We start from the raw sequence: 21,224 nt of genomic DNA on the forward strand, positions 1-21,224 counted from the left end.
TAACGTTCATCTTTTTTTCTTTAGGTGAATGAATCGCAGCACATACACCCACGCTCTTTGTAGCTTTCTATAATCGCTTATGCGATCAAACGAAATTGACGGAACTTTGCTGATAACCGCTAAACTCTTCACTATTTTCAGTTCCGGCAACTGTTTTTCTTCAAATGCTTCCAGTTCTTGCACATCGTATGCTTGTTGCCACAGAAATTCTGGACCGTTCCACCACATTTCATTCTGCAACAAATCATTCGGCATCGCACCTCTCGAAATTACATCAGCTGGGTTCTCTTCGGATCGAACATAGTTCCAACTGCAGCCTGGCGTGAGCTCCAATATAGCTGCTATTCGATTGGCTACAAATTGGTTCAACGCCAACGGAGATTTCTTCAACCAACATAATACGATCTGCGAATCACACCACCAATTAACTTCATTGAAATGGAGCGCCATCGACGTTGTAACTTTCTGCACCAACTCTGCCAACAACTTGGCGCCGCACAACTCAAGACGTGGAATTGTTAACGGCTTCAATGGTGCTACTCTGGATTTGCTAGCAACCAGATTTACTTCCACTGTGTCATCTGCTGCTATGCTCCGAATGTAGACTACTGCTCCGTACGCCCGCTTGGAGGCATCACTAAAGCCGTGTAGTTCGATCCAAGTAGCCTTGCTTTAAACAACACAACGTCGTTTCTGCTTGATGTTGATTGCTGGTAATTCTTCACGGAAATTTCGCCAATGATGCATCAACTCATCCGGAAGTGTTTCATCCCAGTCCAGTCTGAGACGCCAAATGTCTTGCATGATCATCTTGGCCAATGCAATTATCGGTCCCAGTAATCCCAACGGATCGAAAAGCCGACCAATATCCGATAATACTGCACGTTTTGTGGACGACACACGTTCTCTGGTTACCGGTTGGACGTGGAAAGCGAAATAATCTTGATAAGGATTCCAAATCAAACCAAGAGTCTTGATTGTATTATTAATCCCAGATTCCTCAAAACAGACTTGTTGCTCTTGAAGCTCTTCTGGAATCGCTGCAAGTACTTCATGGCTGTTCGAGCAGAATTTATGAACACCAAATCCTCCTCGGCTCAATAGCATAGAAAGCTCATTGTACATGGCTTTTACTTTCATCACTGTTTCGCCACCGGTCAGAAAATCGTCAACATAGCTGTCCTTCTGGATTACCGCAGAAGCGAAAAGAAACTGCTCGCCTTCATCTGCAACCAACTGCATCAGCGCCTTCGTTGCGTGATACGGTGAACTTGCTACGCCATACGTAACTGTCTGCAGCTCAAATATCTTCATCTCGTTCTGTTCGTTGCACCACAAAATTTGATGATACTTGCAGTCTTCCGGATGCATACCGACCTGTCGGTACATTTTCGGAACATCAGCTGTCAGTACCACTTGATGACCACAGAATCGCAATATTACTTCAATCAAGTCACTTTGGACGGTGGGTCCAACCATTATAGTGTCATTCAGCGATACTCCGGAAGTCGTTTTAGCCGAAGCATCGAAAACAACTCTCGTCTTCGTAGTCGAACTAGATGCCTTATACACCGCGTGGTGCGGTATATAATACCCGTCTTCGCTGGGATCATCCACTTCCTTCATATGACCAAGAGCGAGGTACTCTGCCATAAACTCGGAATACTGCATTCGCCTTTCAGGATTTTTCGATAAGGAGATCATCAGCCGCTCGTAACGCTTCTTCGCCCCAACGAAAGAATCACCAAGTTGACACTTTTTGTTGTTGAAAGGAAGTCGCACCACGTAACGACCGCACTCATTCCTGGCATGAGTCTGCTTGAAATGTTCTTCGACGACTGCCTCTTCCTCTGATAAGTTAGAACCAAGACGAACATCCTCGATTTCCCAAAATCTTGCCATAGTTTCACACAACGCTTGTTCTTGGCGACCAAACTGGCATATGCGTGCACGCGGTACACTCTTCCTCATTTCCACTGATCCTGCAACGATCCAACCAAACTCCGTTTCTGCTAATGTAATCGCACTGTTCTCTATTTTCAGGCGCCCTTTCTTCACCAAGTCGAAAAATATCTCGTTGCCGATGATGAGGTCAATTTCTCCTGGCGAATAGAATGATGGATCAGCCAGTCGCACTCCGGTTGGCAGTTTCCAGGACTTTGTGTTGATTTCCACTACTGGAATACTCGATGTTATACTCGGCACAATCAAGAAATCCAACACGTTCGTTGCGTACGAGCTTATTCGAGAAAGAATCTTCGTTGATAAAAGATGTTTCACTTTCGTTTGCATGTCGTTGAGACCGCTGATTGGTACGTCGACACGATTCATTTCCAACATCAGTTTGTTAGCCAATCTCTCTGTGAGAATGTGACTGTCAGACCCTGAATCCAACAATGCACGACACTTGACGGTAGAACCACCATTTCCAACCATCAAGACCTCTGCCGTTGAGAGCAGCACTTGCCGCTTCGCTGATCCAATCTTCGCACACATTGCAGTTGCACGCAAACCTGATTCCTGTTTGTTGCCTTTATCCGTTGTAGACTGTGGCTTCTCATTGCTCTTCGGTAGACTCGCTTCGTATTTGGGATGCAATAGACTATGATGCTTGCGACCACAGCCTTCGACCTTGCACCCTTGGTCAGACTGACATTCACTGACCTGATGTTTTTTGCTTCAAACAGTTATAACACAAGCCTGACTTTGCAGCTACAGACTTGCGTTCCTGGACATCCATGTTCTGGAACCGACTGCACTGTAGATGACGTGCTCATCCTGACAACACGGACACATGTCCTTAGCCGTTTGGATGAACGACTTAGATGGCTGTGCTGATACCTTGTTACCAGCTATCACGACTCGCTGTTTCCCTTGGACCGTTGACTGCTGTGGTACCTGTTGCTGCTGCGAGCGGTTTGTACGTTGCAGAACACGTCCTCGTTCACGCAGGAACTCCATGAACGTTTCGTAATCAGGAACCTCTCCTCGTGGTACCTTCAGCTCCCACTGCTCTTGTGTTTCCTTGTCCAGTTTTTTGTAGAGCACATTCAATAGGATCAGCTCACCTAATCCGTCAACAAGATAATTGTGCCCTTCCAAAGCGTCGACATGCTTCGAACATGTTTCAACCAGTTGCGAAATCGACTTTCCTCGGTTGTCCTTGCTAACCCTTGCGCAATCAAGAATAGCATCGACGTGTGTATCCAGTATCAGCCGTTTATCTTCGTACGCATTTTCAAGAATCTTCCAAGCCTTCTCGTAGTCGTTGTTGTTGACGACGTCTTGGTCGATCTTGTCTCTCGCATCTCCTTTCAGGGAATGACGCAAGTGCAAAATCTTCATTGCAGGTGTCTCGTTTGGGTACTTCGCCATGATGCTTTTGAAGAGGCTCTTGAAACTGTACCAGTTCTCCGGTGTTCCATCAAAGGTTGGAAAGGGAGCATGCAACTGTGGTGCTGCTGCTTGTACCACAATCGGCTGTTGGATACCTGGAATACTTAAACTATTTGACGTACCTTGATTTACGCGACGTGCGTCTTGCGCTTGGGCAACTCGAGTTTGCAAGTCAACGTAAAGTTCGTTGTGTATCTCCTCGAATGCCGCATACTCCTGGCGTATTCCAGTTCGTTGTTCCTTCGGCAATAGGGCGGACATGTCGGCATGAATTTTATCAAACTCGTCCGCGCAACGCCGCAATGTTTCAAGGTGAAGGTTAAGCAAATGTATGCTGACACCTTCTCCTCTCAACGTCTCCTTCATGCGTGTCAGCTTCTCCTTGATGAGATCACGCCGATCCGATAACACTTCTATTTTTGAATTCCATCGCTTTCTTTCTCCTCGCGCACTTGCTTTGCAATCTTCTGGTCTGCCACCGACGGAACTAGTGGCTCTTCTTCACTTTGCGTGCCCGTTAACGCTTCCAAAATGTTTCTTTAGTTATTTGTTTAAACACTCCACGGTGTTTCTTCTTCACTCATGCTCAATCGTGTTCACTCTTGTTCAATCACGCTCGCGACGTGTCACGGACACATGTGCCGCAGGAACACTTTTGAAAGTTCACTGTTTTTTGTGGCCTCGGCCACGCATTAGTCACGGACTAAACTCGCTTCGCTTTGCACACGGTGCAATCAGCTTCGGAAAAGCGCGCTTTACGATTTTGGCAATTACGCACACGGTGCGCCGGATTTTGCCACGGACACAATCCAGCCAATCATCGATCACGAACCGACACAAATTTCAATTTTTCGCTACGAGCAAAAACGAAACGCGGATCGGCTACATGCCGCACTACTGCACACGATGCAGTCAATTTTCCCGAATACTATGCCATGGGCATAATCGTCGTTGTTCTTCCGGTCACGGACCGCACTTTCACACATGCACCAGCTACAACTTCCAGAAACTTCCAGAAAATCCAATCACATCATCCGGCTCGGACGGACCACAACAATGTTAATCGTATAGCTCAGGAATTTGAATTTTTGGCGGAAGTGATTATGTAGCACAATGAAAACGCGTGTATTAGTCTTCAACAAACAAACATTTTATTAACTAACTTAACATTCGAATTTACTTCGCGAGAATCGCACTCTTCAAAGTCTTCTAGTGGACTGTTTTTTGTTGCAATATGCTTTGCGTTCACATTGCCTATTTTCGGGTACTGTACTTCCCGTTTCCCTCCACTCTATCTAGCGAGCTTTCAACTTGGCGCGCGAATAAAAATCTACCAAGAAAGCCTAATGTCAAAAACCTGACATTTGCGGTGCTCTGCAGCATGAATTTATCGCTCAAATAATTTACGGCGCTCCAATTATTAAAACTCTATAAAATTATTGTACATTGTTCATTTTTCCTCTAACATCTATCTCTAAGCCCCAGAAAAAAGTAAGTGTATATTGGTTAAGTGAATAGGTATAACAAATCTTGACTGAATTCTCGATGAAATTCCAAAAAGGTCGAATTAATTATTTCCATGTTAAATCTACAGATCCAACACACGGACGAGGAGTTCATCAAATTGACCATGAAAGTGACCGTCTTTATTCTTTATTGCCGATTACAGGGTATGTATTTTTATATAATTAAAAGTGAATCTTAACAACTGAATTGATTCCATACGCTCATTGCAGCAACATTATCGGGAACATATACTGCAGTCGGCTCCGAAAGTCCCCAAAATTGGTTTCTTGCACGGATTGATGTTCAATAATATCTACCCATTTCATCCGATGAAATACTCAAGAACTTGATGTAGATAATAAAAATTATGATTGTGCAATGATAGACATGTGTGCTTATTCATTTAATTACTTCATTATCACTACAAAATAAGAAAAACAACAAACATCAAAGAATATGGTACGGATTTTTTTTTCATGTATGGTCCTACTATATTATTATTACATTCCTAATTGTTTTCATCTGAGAAAAGGGATTGTATAAGCACCATAATATATGCTGTATGCCGAAAAATATGTACTGAAAAATGGCCATTTTTGTATTGTAATTATACTTAACCGCCCATTACTCGAATAGTACATTTGACGAACACAATATATCATGTTGTTGAAACCATTTATGTTGAAGTATGCTTATTGTTTTTACATACTACAATCAGAATAATAATGACAACGTTATTTATCATCAAGGATAATACGAGCTATGGTCTAGATATAGTTAAGAATTATGCGGGTAGGTAGCCTATAAGCTCAGAACACTCATTAAGAGTAAAATCAGCAGTGATTCAAATCGTTCGAGGCTGTCAGTTTGAATATGAATCTGAAACATTAATTTTCCCAGCAGCTGTTCTAGATTCATTTTTTATACCAGTCAAATGTCAAAAAAATAAAACTGGTATAACGCTTCGTTCTATTTTCTGCAGATTTGAACCACGATTGAATCACGAGATTCAAATATTTTTCAATTGTTTTGGTGTATGGATGCGTCATTTTATCTACGGATCAATCCACTTTGCAATTCCGGCGCCTTTCTTGGCGGTAACATAATGATTTCAATTAATTGAAAATTTGAAAAACATGAATAGAACACTGCTGGGGAAACCAGCAAGTTTGTTCTATTTTGCTCCAGATTCAAACTAGAATAGTGGTCGAAAATTTAGAATGAAACTGAATCACTCCTGATTTCACCCTAATAATAATATTAATAAAAGAGCAGCACACGGATACATTATAAGATGTCATTTTATATTTGAAGACTCAGTCACCGTAGGAACAAATTTGGTTGAATCATTTAAATACACCAAGATATCATTAAATAAGCTGCTGAACTCTTAAAAAAGTTTATTTTTACTCGCCACATGGAAATCATCCAATTGTATCCCTTATGGTAACAGATCGTGGAGTTTAATCCAAATTTAATTATGAAATTACGATTTTAAGCTATCTTTTGAATATTCAATCAGAAGTGCTCTACGGGGTTGAAAAGCTGTTTTTTCGTTCGGTACCTTAACATGCACCTTGTACTTTTAGAATTTGACAGTAAATGATCGGATTCAATAATATTATTCTTAATGATAGACCTGAGACAATAATCGAGCTTTAAAACAAATTTAAGTTAAAGACATACTAAATTTGAATTATGTCATTCCCAACATTTGTCGTTTTCTCTGTATGTTTACATCTGTTTTCATCATTTACCGACTGATTTTTTCCAAATTAATCGTATGTCTCGCTCGATTTTGATTATCTATCATATATAAGATACGATGCCGGTGAAATCCATATCTTAAAGCATCTATTTTGCCCAGGAGCATTGAATTGTTAAATAACAATGTTCTTACCTCTCATTTGTTCGCCATTTTGACCAAAACATGGTTTAATTTAAAAACATTGAATGTTTAAGTAGCGGATGTTTATTATTATAAATATAATCATGAAAAAACAATGTTAAAATACATTAATCGTGTTTATAATAAGAAATTTTATAGAAAAAAAATCACTGTACGCTCAATTTTGTCACATTTAATAGGCGTATTTTGAGATTATTTTCAAATAAATAAACTTCAGAGAAAAAATTTCAATCATTTTATGTACGCATACATTGAAAGAAGGGATGAATATTGAAATGCATTAAAAACAACCGAGCCAACAATTAAATTTCCTTTGGAATTTTCGAATATATTCATGTAATCCATGGTGTACGCTCAATTTTGAGAGTGACTGTAAGTTGGGCTTGGCGAACTCTGTTGCTCGTTGTTTACGCAGCAACGATCGCTCATAATCGTTGTTTGGTATCCATCTGAGCAAGGCTGTTCACTCACTGGCATAGGATGCTATGATTGAATTAGATCAATGCTCGTCCGCTTCACTCACGCTTTCAATGCCTGCTTAGAATCGTTCTACCGGTCTCCCAATACTGGCTAACTGCTTCTTCGGAACCCTACCGTAACACCAACCGATATCGTTATCAGAATCGGACTCGTGCACCAAATCGGCGGATAGAATTCCCAGGCAAAACGTAGTTTTAAGAAAGTAGATAAGTATAAACTAGATTTAAGGCAAACAACATTCGTAGGGATTTTGGAATATTTCCATATAACACTATAACTATGTATGCTTTGTTCTTCGGAATCACGTTTTAGTCTTCGTTTTCATTAATTTCTGTCTCGTCACCATGACTGACGGATTTGCCATTCCCTCCTTCCGGACGTTCGCTGTTATCTCGCGTACGCGTCGGCGCGTCAATGCTCTTCTGACGCGTTGCTTCGCTGACACCGAGGGGATTCGGTGACACTCCCCCCAGTTTGCTGACTCCGCCTCTGAGACAGCCAACTCCTTCTTATGGCCGACATTGAGTACAGCCACGTGTACAGCTGCCCTTTCACAACACACCCTGGCGGTCTGGATGGTTACTCTGCGCACCTGGCCATCTCGATTCACGGTGCCGATGACACGCCCTTTCGGCCAGCAATTTCGAGGTGGTGCCGGATCTGCGATGAGTACGATGTCGCCTTCTTGGATTGGCCGAGTTTTTTCGTGCCACTTGCTGCGCCTAGTTATCTCCGGAAGGTATTCCCGGAGCCATCTGTACCAGAAGTGGTTGGCGAATGCTTGCGATTGATGCCAACCACGTCGTAGAGCGATGAAATTACCGTCCAGTAGAGACCATGGCTTAAAACCATTGGAGCTTCCTAACAGCCAGTGGTTCGGGGTGAGAGCCGGAGCATCTATGTCGTCGATAGGGACATGCGTGAGCGGGCGTGCATTGAGAATTCCTTCAACCTCAATCAGTGCGTTTCTCAACTCCTCATCAGTTGGGCGCGGTGATGGTTTGAGTTTAGAAAGGGTCCGTTGCACGGACCGAACGAGCCGCTCCCAACTACCTCCCATATGCGGAGCAGCCGGTGGATTGAAGTGCCAGGACGTATTCGAGTTCACAAACTCTTGCACCAGTTTGTCGTGGTCAATTGTTGCCAGCGCCTGCTTCAATTCTCGTTCTGCACCAACAAAGTTTGTTCCTCTGTCGCCGTAGAATACTGCTGGTGCTCCTCGGCGCACAATAAAATTGCGTAGCGCCACTAAACAAGAGTTAGTGTTTAGCGAACTAGCTATCTCAAGATGGACTGCGCGAATGGTAAGACACGTAAGAAGAACCCCCCACCTCTTCTCAACTCTTCTCCCCATAGTTACCTCCATCGGGCCGAAATAATCAACCCCTGTATGGGTGAACGGGCGAACGAAGGCGGCAAGCCGTCAAGGCGATAAGTCTGCCATTGCTGGCGGGTACGGGCGGGCTTCCCGTAGCATAAAACGAGTGCAATTGGCTCTGATTTTTGCGAATACGCGGCGAATACGGCTAATACAGAACCTTTGCCGGATGTCGTTGATAGCCGACTCATGATTATGATGTTGGAATTTTTTGTGGTAACTTTTGACGATTAACAGCGTAATCAGATGCACTCGAGGAAGAATAATTGGATTGATTGCATCCGGTGACAGGTATTTGCATGCTCCTGTTCTTCCTTGCATACGTAGCACTCCTTTCTCGTCGATAAACGGGTTGAGTTTGTAGAGTGGGCTACGCTTCGGCAGTGTTGCCTTCCGATCTGTGCGTTGAAGGATTGAGAGTTCGTCCAAGAAGCCGTCCTGCTGCGCTACCCGAAAATGGAAGTTTTCGGCATGGCGGATTTCTTCACTAGTAAGGTCCCCAATATCCCTGGCGGTTTTTGAACGAGCGTTCTTGATAAACCGAAAAACGTAAGCAGTTATTCGGATCAAGCTCCCCCATGTACGGAACCGTTCCGTAGAAAATTTCAGCTTCGTAGTGTCGTAGTGCACGTGAACGTTGGCGCGTAGTTCCTCTATTGTTCCTTCCAATGGTCTCGGCATGGTAGGCCACTCTCCTTCTGGTTGCCAAAGAAATTCAGGGCCTTTACACCATCTGCTCTCATGTGTAAACAAAGGACGATGCTACCACTTAGTGCCTTCGTCGGCAACGTTCCATTTCGTTGGGACCCATCGCCAATTGGAGACGTTCGTAAGGTCAAGGATTTCGCTAACTCTAGCTGCCACAAATTGGCTGTATCGTCGGTGGTCTGCGCGAATCCACGATAGAGCATTCCTCGAATCCGTCCATAAGATGCATTGCGAGATGTTGATATCTACTCCTTGGAGAACGTTGCCTGCTAGCCAAGCACCAATCAGAGCTGCCTGCAGTTCGAGCCTAGGAATAGTGAGGTACTTTAGCGGGGCTACACGGGTCTTCGCTGTGACGAGCGAGCACTCGATTATCCCTTTCTCTGCGAAACGGAGGTACGCTAAGGCTGCCATACTGTTCTCACTGGCATCGACAAATATATGCAGCCGGGTTTTCGTTTGCGCTCCAATCGTCGTCTGAAGCCTGTAACAACGCGGGATTTGTAAACTTTCAAGCTCGGGAAGAAGTCTGAACCAGATCTGCCATTTTTCAAAACACTGCGTATTGATTTCGTCATCCCAGCCTGTACCTGATCGCCAGATTTCCTGAAGTAACACCTTGAGGTACATCAAGTAGTTGGCTATTAGACCCAGGGGATCGTAGATAGTCATGACAGTACGTAAGACCTCTCGCTTTGTAGGCCGGCGAACACCAGAAAGTAGGTCCTCCCCTAATCTGGCCAGGTTGATCTTGTAGACAAAACAATCAGTCTGGGAGCACCACCACATTCCCAATACCTTTTCAGTAGCTAGGGTTGATGAAAGGTCCAAGCTTTTTCCCACTCCAGAGTCCCCACGTAATGCAGCAAGAACAGTCGGAGAATTGGACATCCAATTGGGTTTCGCAAGGTCAATGGCTTCTGTTTCCGTTTCGGTACTGCACAACATGTCATCCACGTATGTGTAGCGCACGATTGCCCTAGCCGCAGCCGGGAACTGTTCCCTGATGCGTTCTGCGTTAAGGTTAAGGGGAGCATGCCGCCCCGAACGTCATAACGTTCATGACATAAATCCCAGGCTCTTTTCCCTTTCCTCCGTCCCTGAAGAAGAATCGTTGGTTTGGCAGGTTTTGTTCTATTATTGTCAGGGGGGTTTTTGTCGACCAAATTTTTGAAATTTGGCCACAATATTCTTTGATATGCAAAGAATGTTTAGGCCAAATTTGAGCATAGTCAGTCATAAAAAACTCCCCTTCCCATAATAGAACGAATTCTGCCAAACCGTTGATAAAAAATTCAAATTTATTGAGAATCGAAATCTCATCCATTCCAACTCTTTGCACATATTATAAATAATCGATGAATATTTCGGATACAAATAATAACAATTGTATTCAAAACTTCAATATAGGTATATTTGTTTGATTTTATGATTGTGGAAAATACCACAAGCTGCAACTGAAATACATGCTTGACTCAACGATAAAAACATATCAGTTACGCTTTAAAACTAAGATTTTTTATGGATAATTATTAGATATGATTTCATCGGTTGAAAAGCTGCATTAGTTTATACTAAAAAGGTGTTATATTTCCTGTGAAATTATCATTGCAATTGTTATTTAACTTATTTCATGTTGACATAATTTGTAAAATGTTCGTGCATAACAGTTTCATTTGATGTTGTGCATTGCATGCACCATAGAAGATTGGCCTTTGATTGAGAAAATGATGATGCTTAAGAGAATACAAATCATTGTGGAACATAATTTACGAAATGACCTTATTTTTGAAACAGAACTTCCTCTGATCATTTGGCGCAACAATCGGTAACCAACGTCAGCGGACACCTGCACCTCCTCGGTAGTAGTCATTCCGTGACCGAGACGGAGCCGACCGTTCACGGCTACGCATCTCGTTTGTTCTCGAGCCAGAATACTTGTCCTGGTAGTAGTACTCTCTTTCTCTGCTGGTTAATACATTCTTAGCAGTCGCATAACAATTTCCTCACACAAGTAACTTACCCATTTCCGTAGCGTCGCGAATCCCGTTCCCATCGTTCACGCTCGCGCGCTTCGATCTCGCAGGCCCGACAGTGGTAGTATCCACCGGGTGCTGCCATGTTGCCTGCCATCTGGGCCGGTGGTCCCAGAGATCTTCCACTATCGTAGCCGCCACCGCTGGACCCGCCGCCTCCCCCCTTTGGGTAGCTTGCTTTGCCGTAATACACCCCCGGGGTCGGATCATGGGGCTTTTCCGTTGCTGAATAGTCGACCCGTATTCTGCGGTCGCCGATTTCGATACCATTGGCTTGCACGTGTGCCACCTTGGCGTCCTCGGTGCTCTCGAAGTATACGAAACCGAACCCGCGGGAACGACCGGTCTGTTGTGAATGAACGGACAGCAAATGAAAAGATGGTTAGCGTGATGATAGTTTTGGACTCGTATTTTTTATGTTTGGAACAAATAACAAAATATTTTGGAGCTCAATTTGAATCAGCAAAAATTTAATTTTTCATTATGGTCTGAATTAAAACCAAAGTGGCAATCGTGTTCTTTCCCGTTTTACGATGTCTCAAAATAATAGTGCCCGTCTGTAGTATCGAACATGTAAAAATACCATTCGCTATGTTGTCGCGATATCATAAAATGCGATAGCTTTAAAATATACTAGATTTGATAAAACATTCTCGTGTTTTAGTTATTTGTTAAACATATGCTAATGTTTCGAATTTTCTGCACAGCATTGTAGCCTATCCAGATTACGCCATTTATTATAATAAAATTGATTTTAATTAACTAAATTAGCCTATTCAGATTACAAAATTTATGATAATAAAATCATGATAAAGAATAACTTGGTGCCAATTAACATACTCTAAATGCCTAATGCCTCTCTAAGTCTCTAATGCCCCATACTTTCAATTTCCGAAACAGTTATCTACCTGTCTCTACCTGGGAACCTGTAGAAGGGGACATTCAGTTTTAGTGCAAAAACCAGTCATTCGACAGCTCTTTCATTGTGATTTTTCATCAAGAAACGAATCATAAATTTAAAATGCACCACAGATCCCATTCGATTTTGGCAACACGTTCGGAACATTTATGTTGCCAAAATTGGATGGTTTTTGTTTTTTATTTATGATACTTCGACATTTCTTCACTTTTTTAACGCATTTTTTTACGAGGATATTTACTTGTTTTATAGGCAACATCAAAAATTTAAAAAAATATAAAAAAATATAAAAAAATATTCTGCTACCAAAATCGGATGTTGCCAAAACCGAATGTTGCTAAAATCGAATGGGGTCTGTATTGATGACTCTGACCACTTCCCGGACATTTACATTAGAAAATGAAAATTGAACATTTGCCAAGAATCCAACAGCTGAGATCTCGGCAATGATTTCAACGAATCTCGGTAAAAATTTCCCCTGAATTTCGAAAAACTTTGCCAAGTAATTGATAATTGTTACCTTGATCTCGGCAAGAAATCATTTGAGCTGAATTTCGGTAAAATATTGACAAGATTCCGCAAAGGAATTAGCAAATTCGGTAAATTTGTTTCCTGAGATTTCGGCTGTTAGAATCTCTGTGAAAATTTTGATCAGGTCGGCAAAATAATTTTATTATGTTCGTAATGCTCCAAGAGAACTTAGAGTCATTCGACGGTTCCATGATTTGATCGATGATTTATTCTCAGTTTTTATGGATAAATACAATTAGTTCCATCGTCCCAATTCTTGTATGTTATGGGTGCAAAGGAAACATTTCTCTATGAAGCATTAAATGTTACATTTATGATTGATGTATTTTTGTTCAAGTCAATAATCCGCTAAGTGTGGGTTTCCAGACCCGACCAAAAGTGGATGTGCTGAACAATTACTTAAGATGAGGGACGATAATATTCATATTTGATGTATCGTAATAAGATTTACTTGATACAGTAAAACCTCCATGAGTCGATATCGAAGGGACCATCGACTCACGGAAATATCGAGATGAGGAATAGAAAATCCTTGGAAAGCTCTTTGGAGGGATCATCACAGTAACCCAAAAACATTTTTTTTTAATATGAAATAAATGGGTGTCCTACGAAAGGCTGAAACACATAAGGCTGAATACTCATAAGGCTGAACTCAAAAGGCTGGAATCCCGAAAGGCTGAAAGTCTCAAAAGGCTGAAAGTATCAGAAGGCTGAAATGTATCGAAAGGCTGAAATTGATGGGATGAAATGAATTCCAACCATACGATATGTTGTACCAACTATGTTGAGTGGTTGGATAGTGAATAATGAATAAAGATTAGAGAATGATGAATAAAGAATAAATAATAAAAAATACCAAATAAAGAATAAAGAATATGGAATAAAGAATAAAGAATAAAAAATAAAACATAAAGAATGAAGAATAAAATATAAAGAATGAAAATTGCACAGAGAAAAAGGGAGGAGGAAAGAAGAAGGAAGAAGAAAGAAAGAAGACGGAAGAATGGAGAGGGAAAAAATTGAAGATTGAAGAAAGAACATAGAAGAAAGAAGGAGGAAAAAGTAAGATAAAGATGGAAGAAGGAATAATGATGAAGCAAGAAGAAACAAGGACGAATGAAAAAGGAGGAAGATAATGAAAGAAGGAAGAGAGAAGACGGAAGAAGGAGAGAGAAAGAAATATTGAACAAAAAACATAGAAGAAAGAAGAAGGAAAAAGTCAAATAAAGATGGAAGAAGGAATAATGATGAAGCAAGAAGAAATAAGGAAGAAGGAAGGATAAAGATGGAAGAAGGAAGGATAAAGATGAAGAAGGAAGAAAGAAGAAGGAACAAGAAAAAAGAAAAGGGAGAAGGTAAAAAAGGAAAGGAAAAAGGAAAAAGGAAAGAAAAAAAGAATGGACAAAATGACGACAGAAGGAAGGTGAAAGAAGAAGAAAGAAGGTAGAATGAAGAATGAATAGAGAAAAATAAATAAAGAAAAAGGAAGAAGAAATTTGGAAAAAGAAGAAAGTAGAGAAAAGAAGACAGAAAGGGAGGAAAAAATGGTAATGAAGAAAGAAGACAAAGAAAAAAACAAGGAAAAGGAAGAAGGAAGAAATAAGAAAGCAAAAAGAATGATTGAAAAAGGAAGAAGAACAAAAAAAATGAAAAAAATTAAATAAAAAAGTAAGAAGAAGAAAGAAGGGAGAATGAAAAAGCAAAAGGAAGAAAGGAGAAGAGAGAAGAATAAAGAATAAAAAATAAGAAAGTAATTTCAGCAAGAATCAAAAACCAAATACAAGAACTAAGAACACTAAAGTCTTGTTCTTCTTATGTTACCTCAACATAACTAAAACAACTAAACAACTAAAAAATAAGAATTCCGTATAAAAATTTAAAGACAACAAGAAGTTGCAAGAAGGTTGCGGATCATTTTAGATTGTGCCCCTTTTAACGTCAAATGTGAATCCTTCCACAAAAATTGGTTTCTCACGATTTTTCAGCTTTTCGAGTTTCAGCCTTTTGTTATTTCAGCCTTATGTGAGATTTTTACTTTTTCAGCCTTTCGTGTTCAGCCTTATGAGTTTTCAGCCTTATGTGATTCAGCCTTTCGTGGCAGACCCGAAATAAATTGCTTCCATGAGTCGATATCGTGTCATAGAACAACGACACATGGAGGTTTTACTGTAGCCTTAAAATACATTGGAAATTCAAGTAGATCCCTTTAACAAATGAATGTGAAACCAAAAGAAAAACATAATAGGTATCTAAATTATTGATTAAAATACAACCTGTATAATATTCAGCTCCATGCATTGGATCCTTCGAATCTGAAGTTCCGATAAGTATCACTCAACCATCTTTCTTCTCAACCATACTCTTCTTAAAGAAAGCTTAGAACAACTCTCAACTTTAGCTCAAGACCACTACAACAAGAAAGCTAATCTTCTAATATGCAGATCATCAGTTTTCTCCGTTGGTTTTCTTCAATTCTTCTTTTTGACTTCACAGCAACAGATCTTCTCGTTTCACTCAATTTTAATCCATCTTCTGATCTTCTCTCTTCCTTGGAATCTTCAATCTTCGCAATAACATCTTCTCAAATTATGGCTTCAATTCTTCATCTTCTCCGTATGATTGACTTCTTACCATTCATTGATTTATTCTCAGAAACATTTCTGCAACACCTTTAGAACTTCCAGAAATACGCTTCTTTATAAAACCAGTTACTAAAATTTGTTTCGCTACAATTAAATTCTTATTCTTCAAAAATGGCACACATAAATTAAAAGATTATTTCTCTTCAAACATAATAATGTCAATTGCAAGATTAAATCATTCGTTGAAAGGCACTCCAACTGAATCTTCCACCAAACTTATAAATTTTCGCTGTTTGGGAGGGCCTTTAAAGAAATGTTATATGCTTCTCACATTTCTTCCTGAAATCCCCCAACATCGAACGATGCTTCTGTAGCCAGAACTCACACGAGGCAGAACTTTTCCGATATCTTCGATAAAGCTACCAGCACGTTAAAACAAACGAACCATTTGTTCTGGCGATATTCTCTTCTTGCCACACAGCAATTCTCTCTATGCACTAACCAGGATCAGAGCCTACCTTCGCGTCGATCACTACAGTTGCTTTCTTCAGTGGTCCGAACTTGGTAAACATGTCGAACAGCTCGGATTCGGTGGTATAAATGCTCAAATTGAAGACCGCCAGAACGGCCTTGCTTTCGTCGTACTCCGCCGCACTGTGATGTGATTGGTGGGGCTCGGCGGCATGCGATTGTCGTGAGCTTCGAGGGCGGTAACTTCCGCTGTCTCTGCCCCCGGCATAATCAGATCCACCAGCGTAGGATGAGCTGTATCTAGGAAAAGATTTATACAAAATAAAAATTGCCATGTATCAAGAAAAGCTTTATACAAATATAGCCTGATTGTGATAAAATTAGCAACAAGTTGCGATATGATTAGGAATTGTGGTTTGAGTCGTTTTACCTTAATGGTAACTCATTTAACACTCATTGCACCACGGTGTGGTGTTCTGTCAACTAGATAATCTGTTGTTAAACTTTCTGAAATCTTGTTTACGGTACAATTAAATTTAAATATCAAAAATCTGTTTTTGATCATCGTACGCATTTTGTTCGACTCACCGATAACTATCCTCGCGGCTTTCCCGGCGATACTTTCGATCACGGCTGCGGGAACGAGATCTTTGCTGCAAATGGTAACACAAAATATACGTCAAAATCAACAAAATTATCAGAGATCTTACCTCATAATATTGGCCCCTGGAGTAGCTCATTTTATGTTGCTAAGAAACAGTAGATATTGTAGATTCAATTGCACTTTTATTTTTAGCAATATTCTTCAAAATATTCTCAAAAAACACCAATCATTAAGCATCATCTATCACCACTTTCCGCACTATTTTTCCGTTGATTTGATTCTGTCGCGTAAGCAAGAACTCACGTCACATGCTCTCACTTTGTAACTCAGCCCCTGCCAAAAGGTGAAGCTAAAAATTATCTGAACTTGATTTTTCTTCTACGAATATTAACACTTCTACACTTTCACCATAACGATTTTTTGTTGTTTTCACTACTTACACTACTTATTCAAACCTTTTACAGATTTTTCAGGTAATTTTACTTTGCATTACCGATAAAAACCAGAAAAGAAAATAATACTTCCGAAGAGGCAAAAGATGCTGATATTTACAAGCATATGACGATTTGACAGCCACACACCACTAACTTCAATATGTAGCAAAACATTGATATGCTACAAAGAAACAAAAAGCCTATACCATGTTGCGCCGCATACCACCACACGCTTAAATCGATTTAGTAAAGCGAGCGAGGGGCTACCCACTAGTGTATGTATTGTGCATTTAGACCAAAACTGTTTATATGACGCTGATGAACTGGCAGCAAGGCCCACTTCCGACGAGATTCACACGGAAAAATAAAATAAATATGCAGCACTGCACGGTGTTATCCACTCAGCGAACTGGACTAGCGAAATTCATAACTAGCGCCTTATGAAGCTTCGACTGAATATTCCACCAACAGTGCTTTTTATACGCAGTTACCTTCCCAAGTCATCAAGCGTCGATGGGCGTGTGGTCTACATACCGGCCTCCCGATCCCGACGTCCGTGGTTCGAACCCAGTCTGCTGCACTTTACTTTTTTTTAAATGTAAATCATCATTCATAAGGCAACATATTGAAATTCATACCGATTCCTTGTGGCAAATTTTCATAAGGCGTTTGATTGGAAATCATGCGTCCAGTTTCCTCAGTGTCTGTCACAAAATCGAGCTTTTTGTCGCTGACAACGTCGCTGGCACCAAATTGAGGTTCGAAGTCGATTTCACACTTCCGAACGCTCTTCCGACAATGTTTTGGTAGCAAATTCAAATTTTGTTCTGACGTTCATGATGTCGGAAGTAAGTTCGGAAGTAAAACGTCCGAAGTAGGAATACAATTTAGTGCTGGCGACACAATATAAAAAAAAACAGTCCGGTGAACCATTCGTCAAACTTCTTCAAAGTTATTTACATAAAATTAAATGATTTTATCGGTATTTCTTTACACTAAATTATCCCCAAAAATGATACAAATCTTAATTAATCGATATCACAATTCATGTAATATCGATATTTTAGTTACTAGATAAAGATTGTCGCTGTCGTCGCTGTCCGGAACATCTTTTGCTGGCGAAGATAGGGGAGCTAAATGTCAAAGAAGGAAAATCCATACGATTTGACAGGTATGTACCACACATGTTTCGGACAGCAGAACAAAGGGAACCGAAGCGACAATCTTTATCTAGTAACTAAAATATCTTTTATATCAACGCAAGTATCAACGCAATGATTTACTTTGTCAAAGTATTTTAAAGATGAACATCGCTACGTCTTTACCACTAAATTAATTTCAATGACGGGTGGGTTACGAGCACGCCTTAATTGTGTATGGTGCGTAAGATAACGACAGACCCACCTCCCCCCGTTAGTGCTTACGGAATATATATGCGTGTACGGCCCCTTACCGAGATTCGGACAGCCGAGCCCCAGTAAACATGTTATCCGCCGAGACTGTCAAAGTTGCTGAAAATCAGCAAATAATTTGCCGAAACCCAGCTAACACGCTTAATTTTTGACAATATATCAGTTTTTATTTGGCTGGGCACCAGGACTGTGCGAATTTTGCCGAGCTGTAGAAATAAAAACCGAGTGTGTAAAGGTTCTGTACACCTCCAGTGGTGCAAAGGGCAGACTTGGAAGATCTCCATCCTTACCGATTTCGATAAGTTAGCTATCGCTTTAACCTGTTGTCATCTATAGATTTTGGTCGACTTATTTTATTTCTTTATTGAGGCTGCGTCGCCCGGCGATCAACTGTATAAATCAGTTGAATTGTAAATACTTGCATCTAAAAATACATTAAAAATACCTAAAAAAATACAAAAATTCTTTTTAATACTTCAATTCGGAATAATTCATCAATACGCCGATATTCCTTCAATACATCTCAAAGTTCAATTTTAATACCCGATTAATACACTGACTCACCAAAAATACGTTAATACCTGTCAATACAAATCAGATTATTTTGACAGCTATGGAATTGTTGTTTTGAAAACAAAAATCCGGGAGCAAATAACTCGCGGAATCGTGTTATTTCAATTTTAATGTTATTTACTCGATTATATCGGTATCTGTATCCTGTAGAAGAATGAACATAACCGAGCTGGATATATCGATTGTTCCTTTTCAAATATTGTGGAGGAAGTTCATGAGAAACATATCTATTTCTATATCAAAACATGGGAGGGATTAACTCGCTTCAACGCATCAATCATAATTTCCGAATAATTCATAGTAGAGCTGGAAACATTTGCTTGTGAACAAATTAATGTAGTATATATTATAATATTAATACCCGCATAAACACAAACTATTCTTGAACTCCATATCTTAACATTTCAAACGATTTACAACTTCGCCTAAACAATTTGATATAACATTTGTCTTAACTTTAAGCCCACATTTTCACGAATGGTTATGACCATTTGGAAGATGGTTATCGGACAAATAACCATGTGTGGAAGGGGTTGTTAAGTTAGGTCACCATAAAAAAATGAACATTTTCGCGAACAAAATTTTCAACGGAATCCATATTATAAGGTTGGATTATAATCCATATTTGTCACGTGAAACATTATATCGCAAAGTTCAGTTATAATTGGATCGTACAAAACGAAAACGAGAATAACTGCAACCTATATTGTTGAGATTTATTATTTTCATTTCCTGTTGAATTCCTTTCGTAATAAAACAAAAAAAAACAAACCAGTTTCTTTAATGAATAATTTTTATTCAATCTGAGCTTCCATCAGCATTGTAAAGTTTGTAAATTCATGCATGCTCAACATCCAGAAATGCAGGAAGGCAATTGTGGCGTGAGTGCCGAATCCATGGCTGGCTGCATCTCCAATGATACCGCTCGTTGCATTTTCACATAACAGCAATTTACTCCCGAGATGCAAGCGGCATCGAGAAGCTTCGAACAGCACTAGATTTGTGTGCGGAAAAATAAATTTGATGTCAATACAACTTTTCTCCGATTTTGTCTTTGTTATGTACCTACCATTTTGATGAAGGACAACTTGTTTGAGTCCCGAAAAGGAGGAAAAAATAACACTCCGGTTGTTTCGTTTCGAGGTTCGTAACTGGAACTCTCGTTCATTGTGAAACACTGCGAAAGAAAAAAAGATCACTTAAAATTCATAAAATCTCTGTAAATTGATATCATGGAAGAATTATAAGAGACGTACCTGATAGATTCGTGTGTATTCGGTTGTAACCGAGGTTGTAACGTTAAACTTTTTCCTCATTTTCACTAATAGCACTGAGGAAGCAGAAATCAAAACTGGCAAATGGCAAGTGAAAAAGTACAAATAGAATATCAGTACGCACACATGTGCCGCATAACTTTATCATTTAATGTAGTTTTAAGTTAGTATCATAAAATCTTGTAGTGTATTTGTGACATTTTCCATGACCAGGATCATAAGTAACATTGTTTAAAATATATATCGTGAAGTGATTTTGTGTGATATCTTTCACGAATACTTGTATAATGTGCGTATATCTAAAACATGCAAACATAGATTGTAAAGCACAGTTAAGTAACCTCATATGTTAAATTGACATAATGATATAATGTAGCCTCACTGTTGTCTATAGTGCAATATTGAAAACTATTTGAAGTGCAGCCATATCCGAAAGTTAACATAAAAAGTTAATATGTGACTTAAATTGAATTTAAAGTTTGGAATATATTCCACACAGTTTTTGAGTATGCGGGTAGGGCGTCACAAAAAATAACAATGTTTAAAAAACCATCTAAAAACTTTTACATCTTTCATCGCAATTTACAAGATTTCCGGATTGTATCATGCAGGACACTGGAACCTATTGCGTGAGTGGTTCAAATTAAAATACGAGATAATAAGCAAAAAAAAAGAATAAAAAGATGTTCTGGTTTTTTAAATAGTTTATTTATGTTGCTAAAAAACCACACAGTTTAAGCACAAGATGGCCGAGCCTCTCTGAAGGTGGCTGCTTCACAAATTCAAAATTTGAAAACGATGAAAAATGCAACTATGGAAAGAAAGCCACGAGCACTGTCGGGGATGAATCAAGCATGGTGAAAATATTAAATTGGGTTGTTTAGCTCAGAAAAATATCTAGTTTTTTGCAGTTTAACATAAAGAGCATGCTTTCCTGATCTCCAACATATTTTTATTTTGTTTGTAAACTTTTCATTTACATTTTTGTACAGCAAACAATAATCCATTTCA

The 21,224-nt window shown here is 39.8% G+C and overlaps 4 protein-coding genes and 1 long non-coding RNA gene across 10 annotated transcripts; 1 reads left to right on the forward strand and 4 right to left on the reverse strand.

Annotated features, from left to right (window-relative positions):
• Positions 1 to 6: 6 nt before the first annotated feature.
• On the reverse strand, positions 7 to 3,657 carry LOC134209144 (uncharacterized). Its single transcript, XM_062685125.1, has 3 exons — positions 2,755 to 3,657; positions 752 to 2,664; positions 7 to 637 (listed from the first exon to the last, which is right to left on the reverse strand). Exons 1-3 carry the CDS (start codon positions 3,655 to 3,657, stop codon positions 7 to 9), a joined length of 3,447 nt encoding a protein of 1,148 aa, XP_062541109.1.
• A 1,206-nt stretch (positions 3,658 to 4,863) lies between these two features.
• On the forward strand, positions 4,864 to 5,286 carry LOC134214931 (uncharacterized). The gene is made up of 3 exons (XR_009979977.1): positions 4,864 to 4,887; positions 4,991 to 5,066; positions 5,133 to 5,286. It is a non-coding gene; the product is annotated as an uncharacterized LOC134214931 (long non-coding RNA).
• A 4,145-nt stretch (positions 5,287 to 9,431) lies between these two features.
• On the reverse strand, positions 9,432 to 10,325 carry LOC134209145 (uncharacterized). The gene has a single exon (XM_062685126.1). The coding sequence runs from the start codon at positions 10,323 to 10,325 to the stop codon at positions 9,432 to 9,434; it is 894 nt and encodes a 297-aa protein (XP_062541110.1).
• A 439-nt stretch (positions 10,326 to 10,764) lies between these two features.
• On the reverse strand, positions 10,765 to 17,108 carry LOC134210655 (transformer-2 protein homolog alpha-like). 6 transcript variants are annotated; one of them, XM_062686830.1, is made up of 6 exons: positions 16,976 to 17,108; positions 16,627 to 16,853; positions 16,505 to 16,569; positions 15,964 to 16,216; positions 11,401 to 11,759; positions 10,765 to 11,345 (listed from the first exon to the last, which is right to left on the reverse strand). In XM_062686830.1, the coding sequence occupies exons 2-6, from the start codon at positions 16,654 to 16,656 to the stop codon at positions 11,216 to 11,218; spliced, it is 837 nt and encodes a 278-aa protein (XP_062542814.1). In that variant the 5' UTR covers positions 16,657 to 16,853; positions 16,976 to 17,108; the 3' UTR covers positions 10,765 to 11,215. The 6 variants fall into 6 exon arrangements, with proteins under 6 accessions (XP_062542814.1, XP_062542816.1, XP_062542818.1 ...); XM_062686832.1 differs by having other exon boundaries at positions 16,961 to 17,096; XM_062686834.1 differs by having other exon boundaries at positions 15,964 to 16,210; positions 16,627 to 17,091.
• Positions 17,109 to 19,421: 2,313 nt separating this feature from the next.
• Positions 19,422 to 20,698, reverse strand: LOC134214932 (uncharacterized). The gene is made up of 3 exons (XM_062694205.1): positions 20,196 to 20,698; positions 20,009 to 20,116; positions 19,422 to 19,933 (listed from the first exon to the last, which is right to left on the reverse strand). The coding sequence occupies exons 1-3, from the start codon at positions 20,253 to 20,255 to the stop codon at positions 19,787 to 19,789; spliced, it is 315 nt and encodes a 104-aa protein (XP_062550189.1). The 5' UTR covers positions 20,256 to 20,698; the 3' UTR covers positions 19,422 to 19,786.
• Between the last annotated feature and the right edge of the window lie 526 nt (positions 20,699 to 21,224).

Source organism: Armigeres subalbatus, chromosome 2, assembly GCF_024139115.2.
Source record: "Armigeres subalbatus isolate Guangzhou_Male chromosome 2, GZ_Asu_2, whole genome shotgun sequence".
Taxonomy (NCBI): domain Eukaryota; kingdom Metazoa; phylum Arthropoda; class Insecta; order Diptera; family Culicidae; genus Armigeres; species Armigeres subalbatus.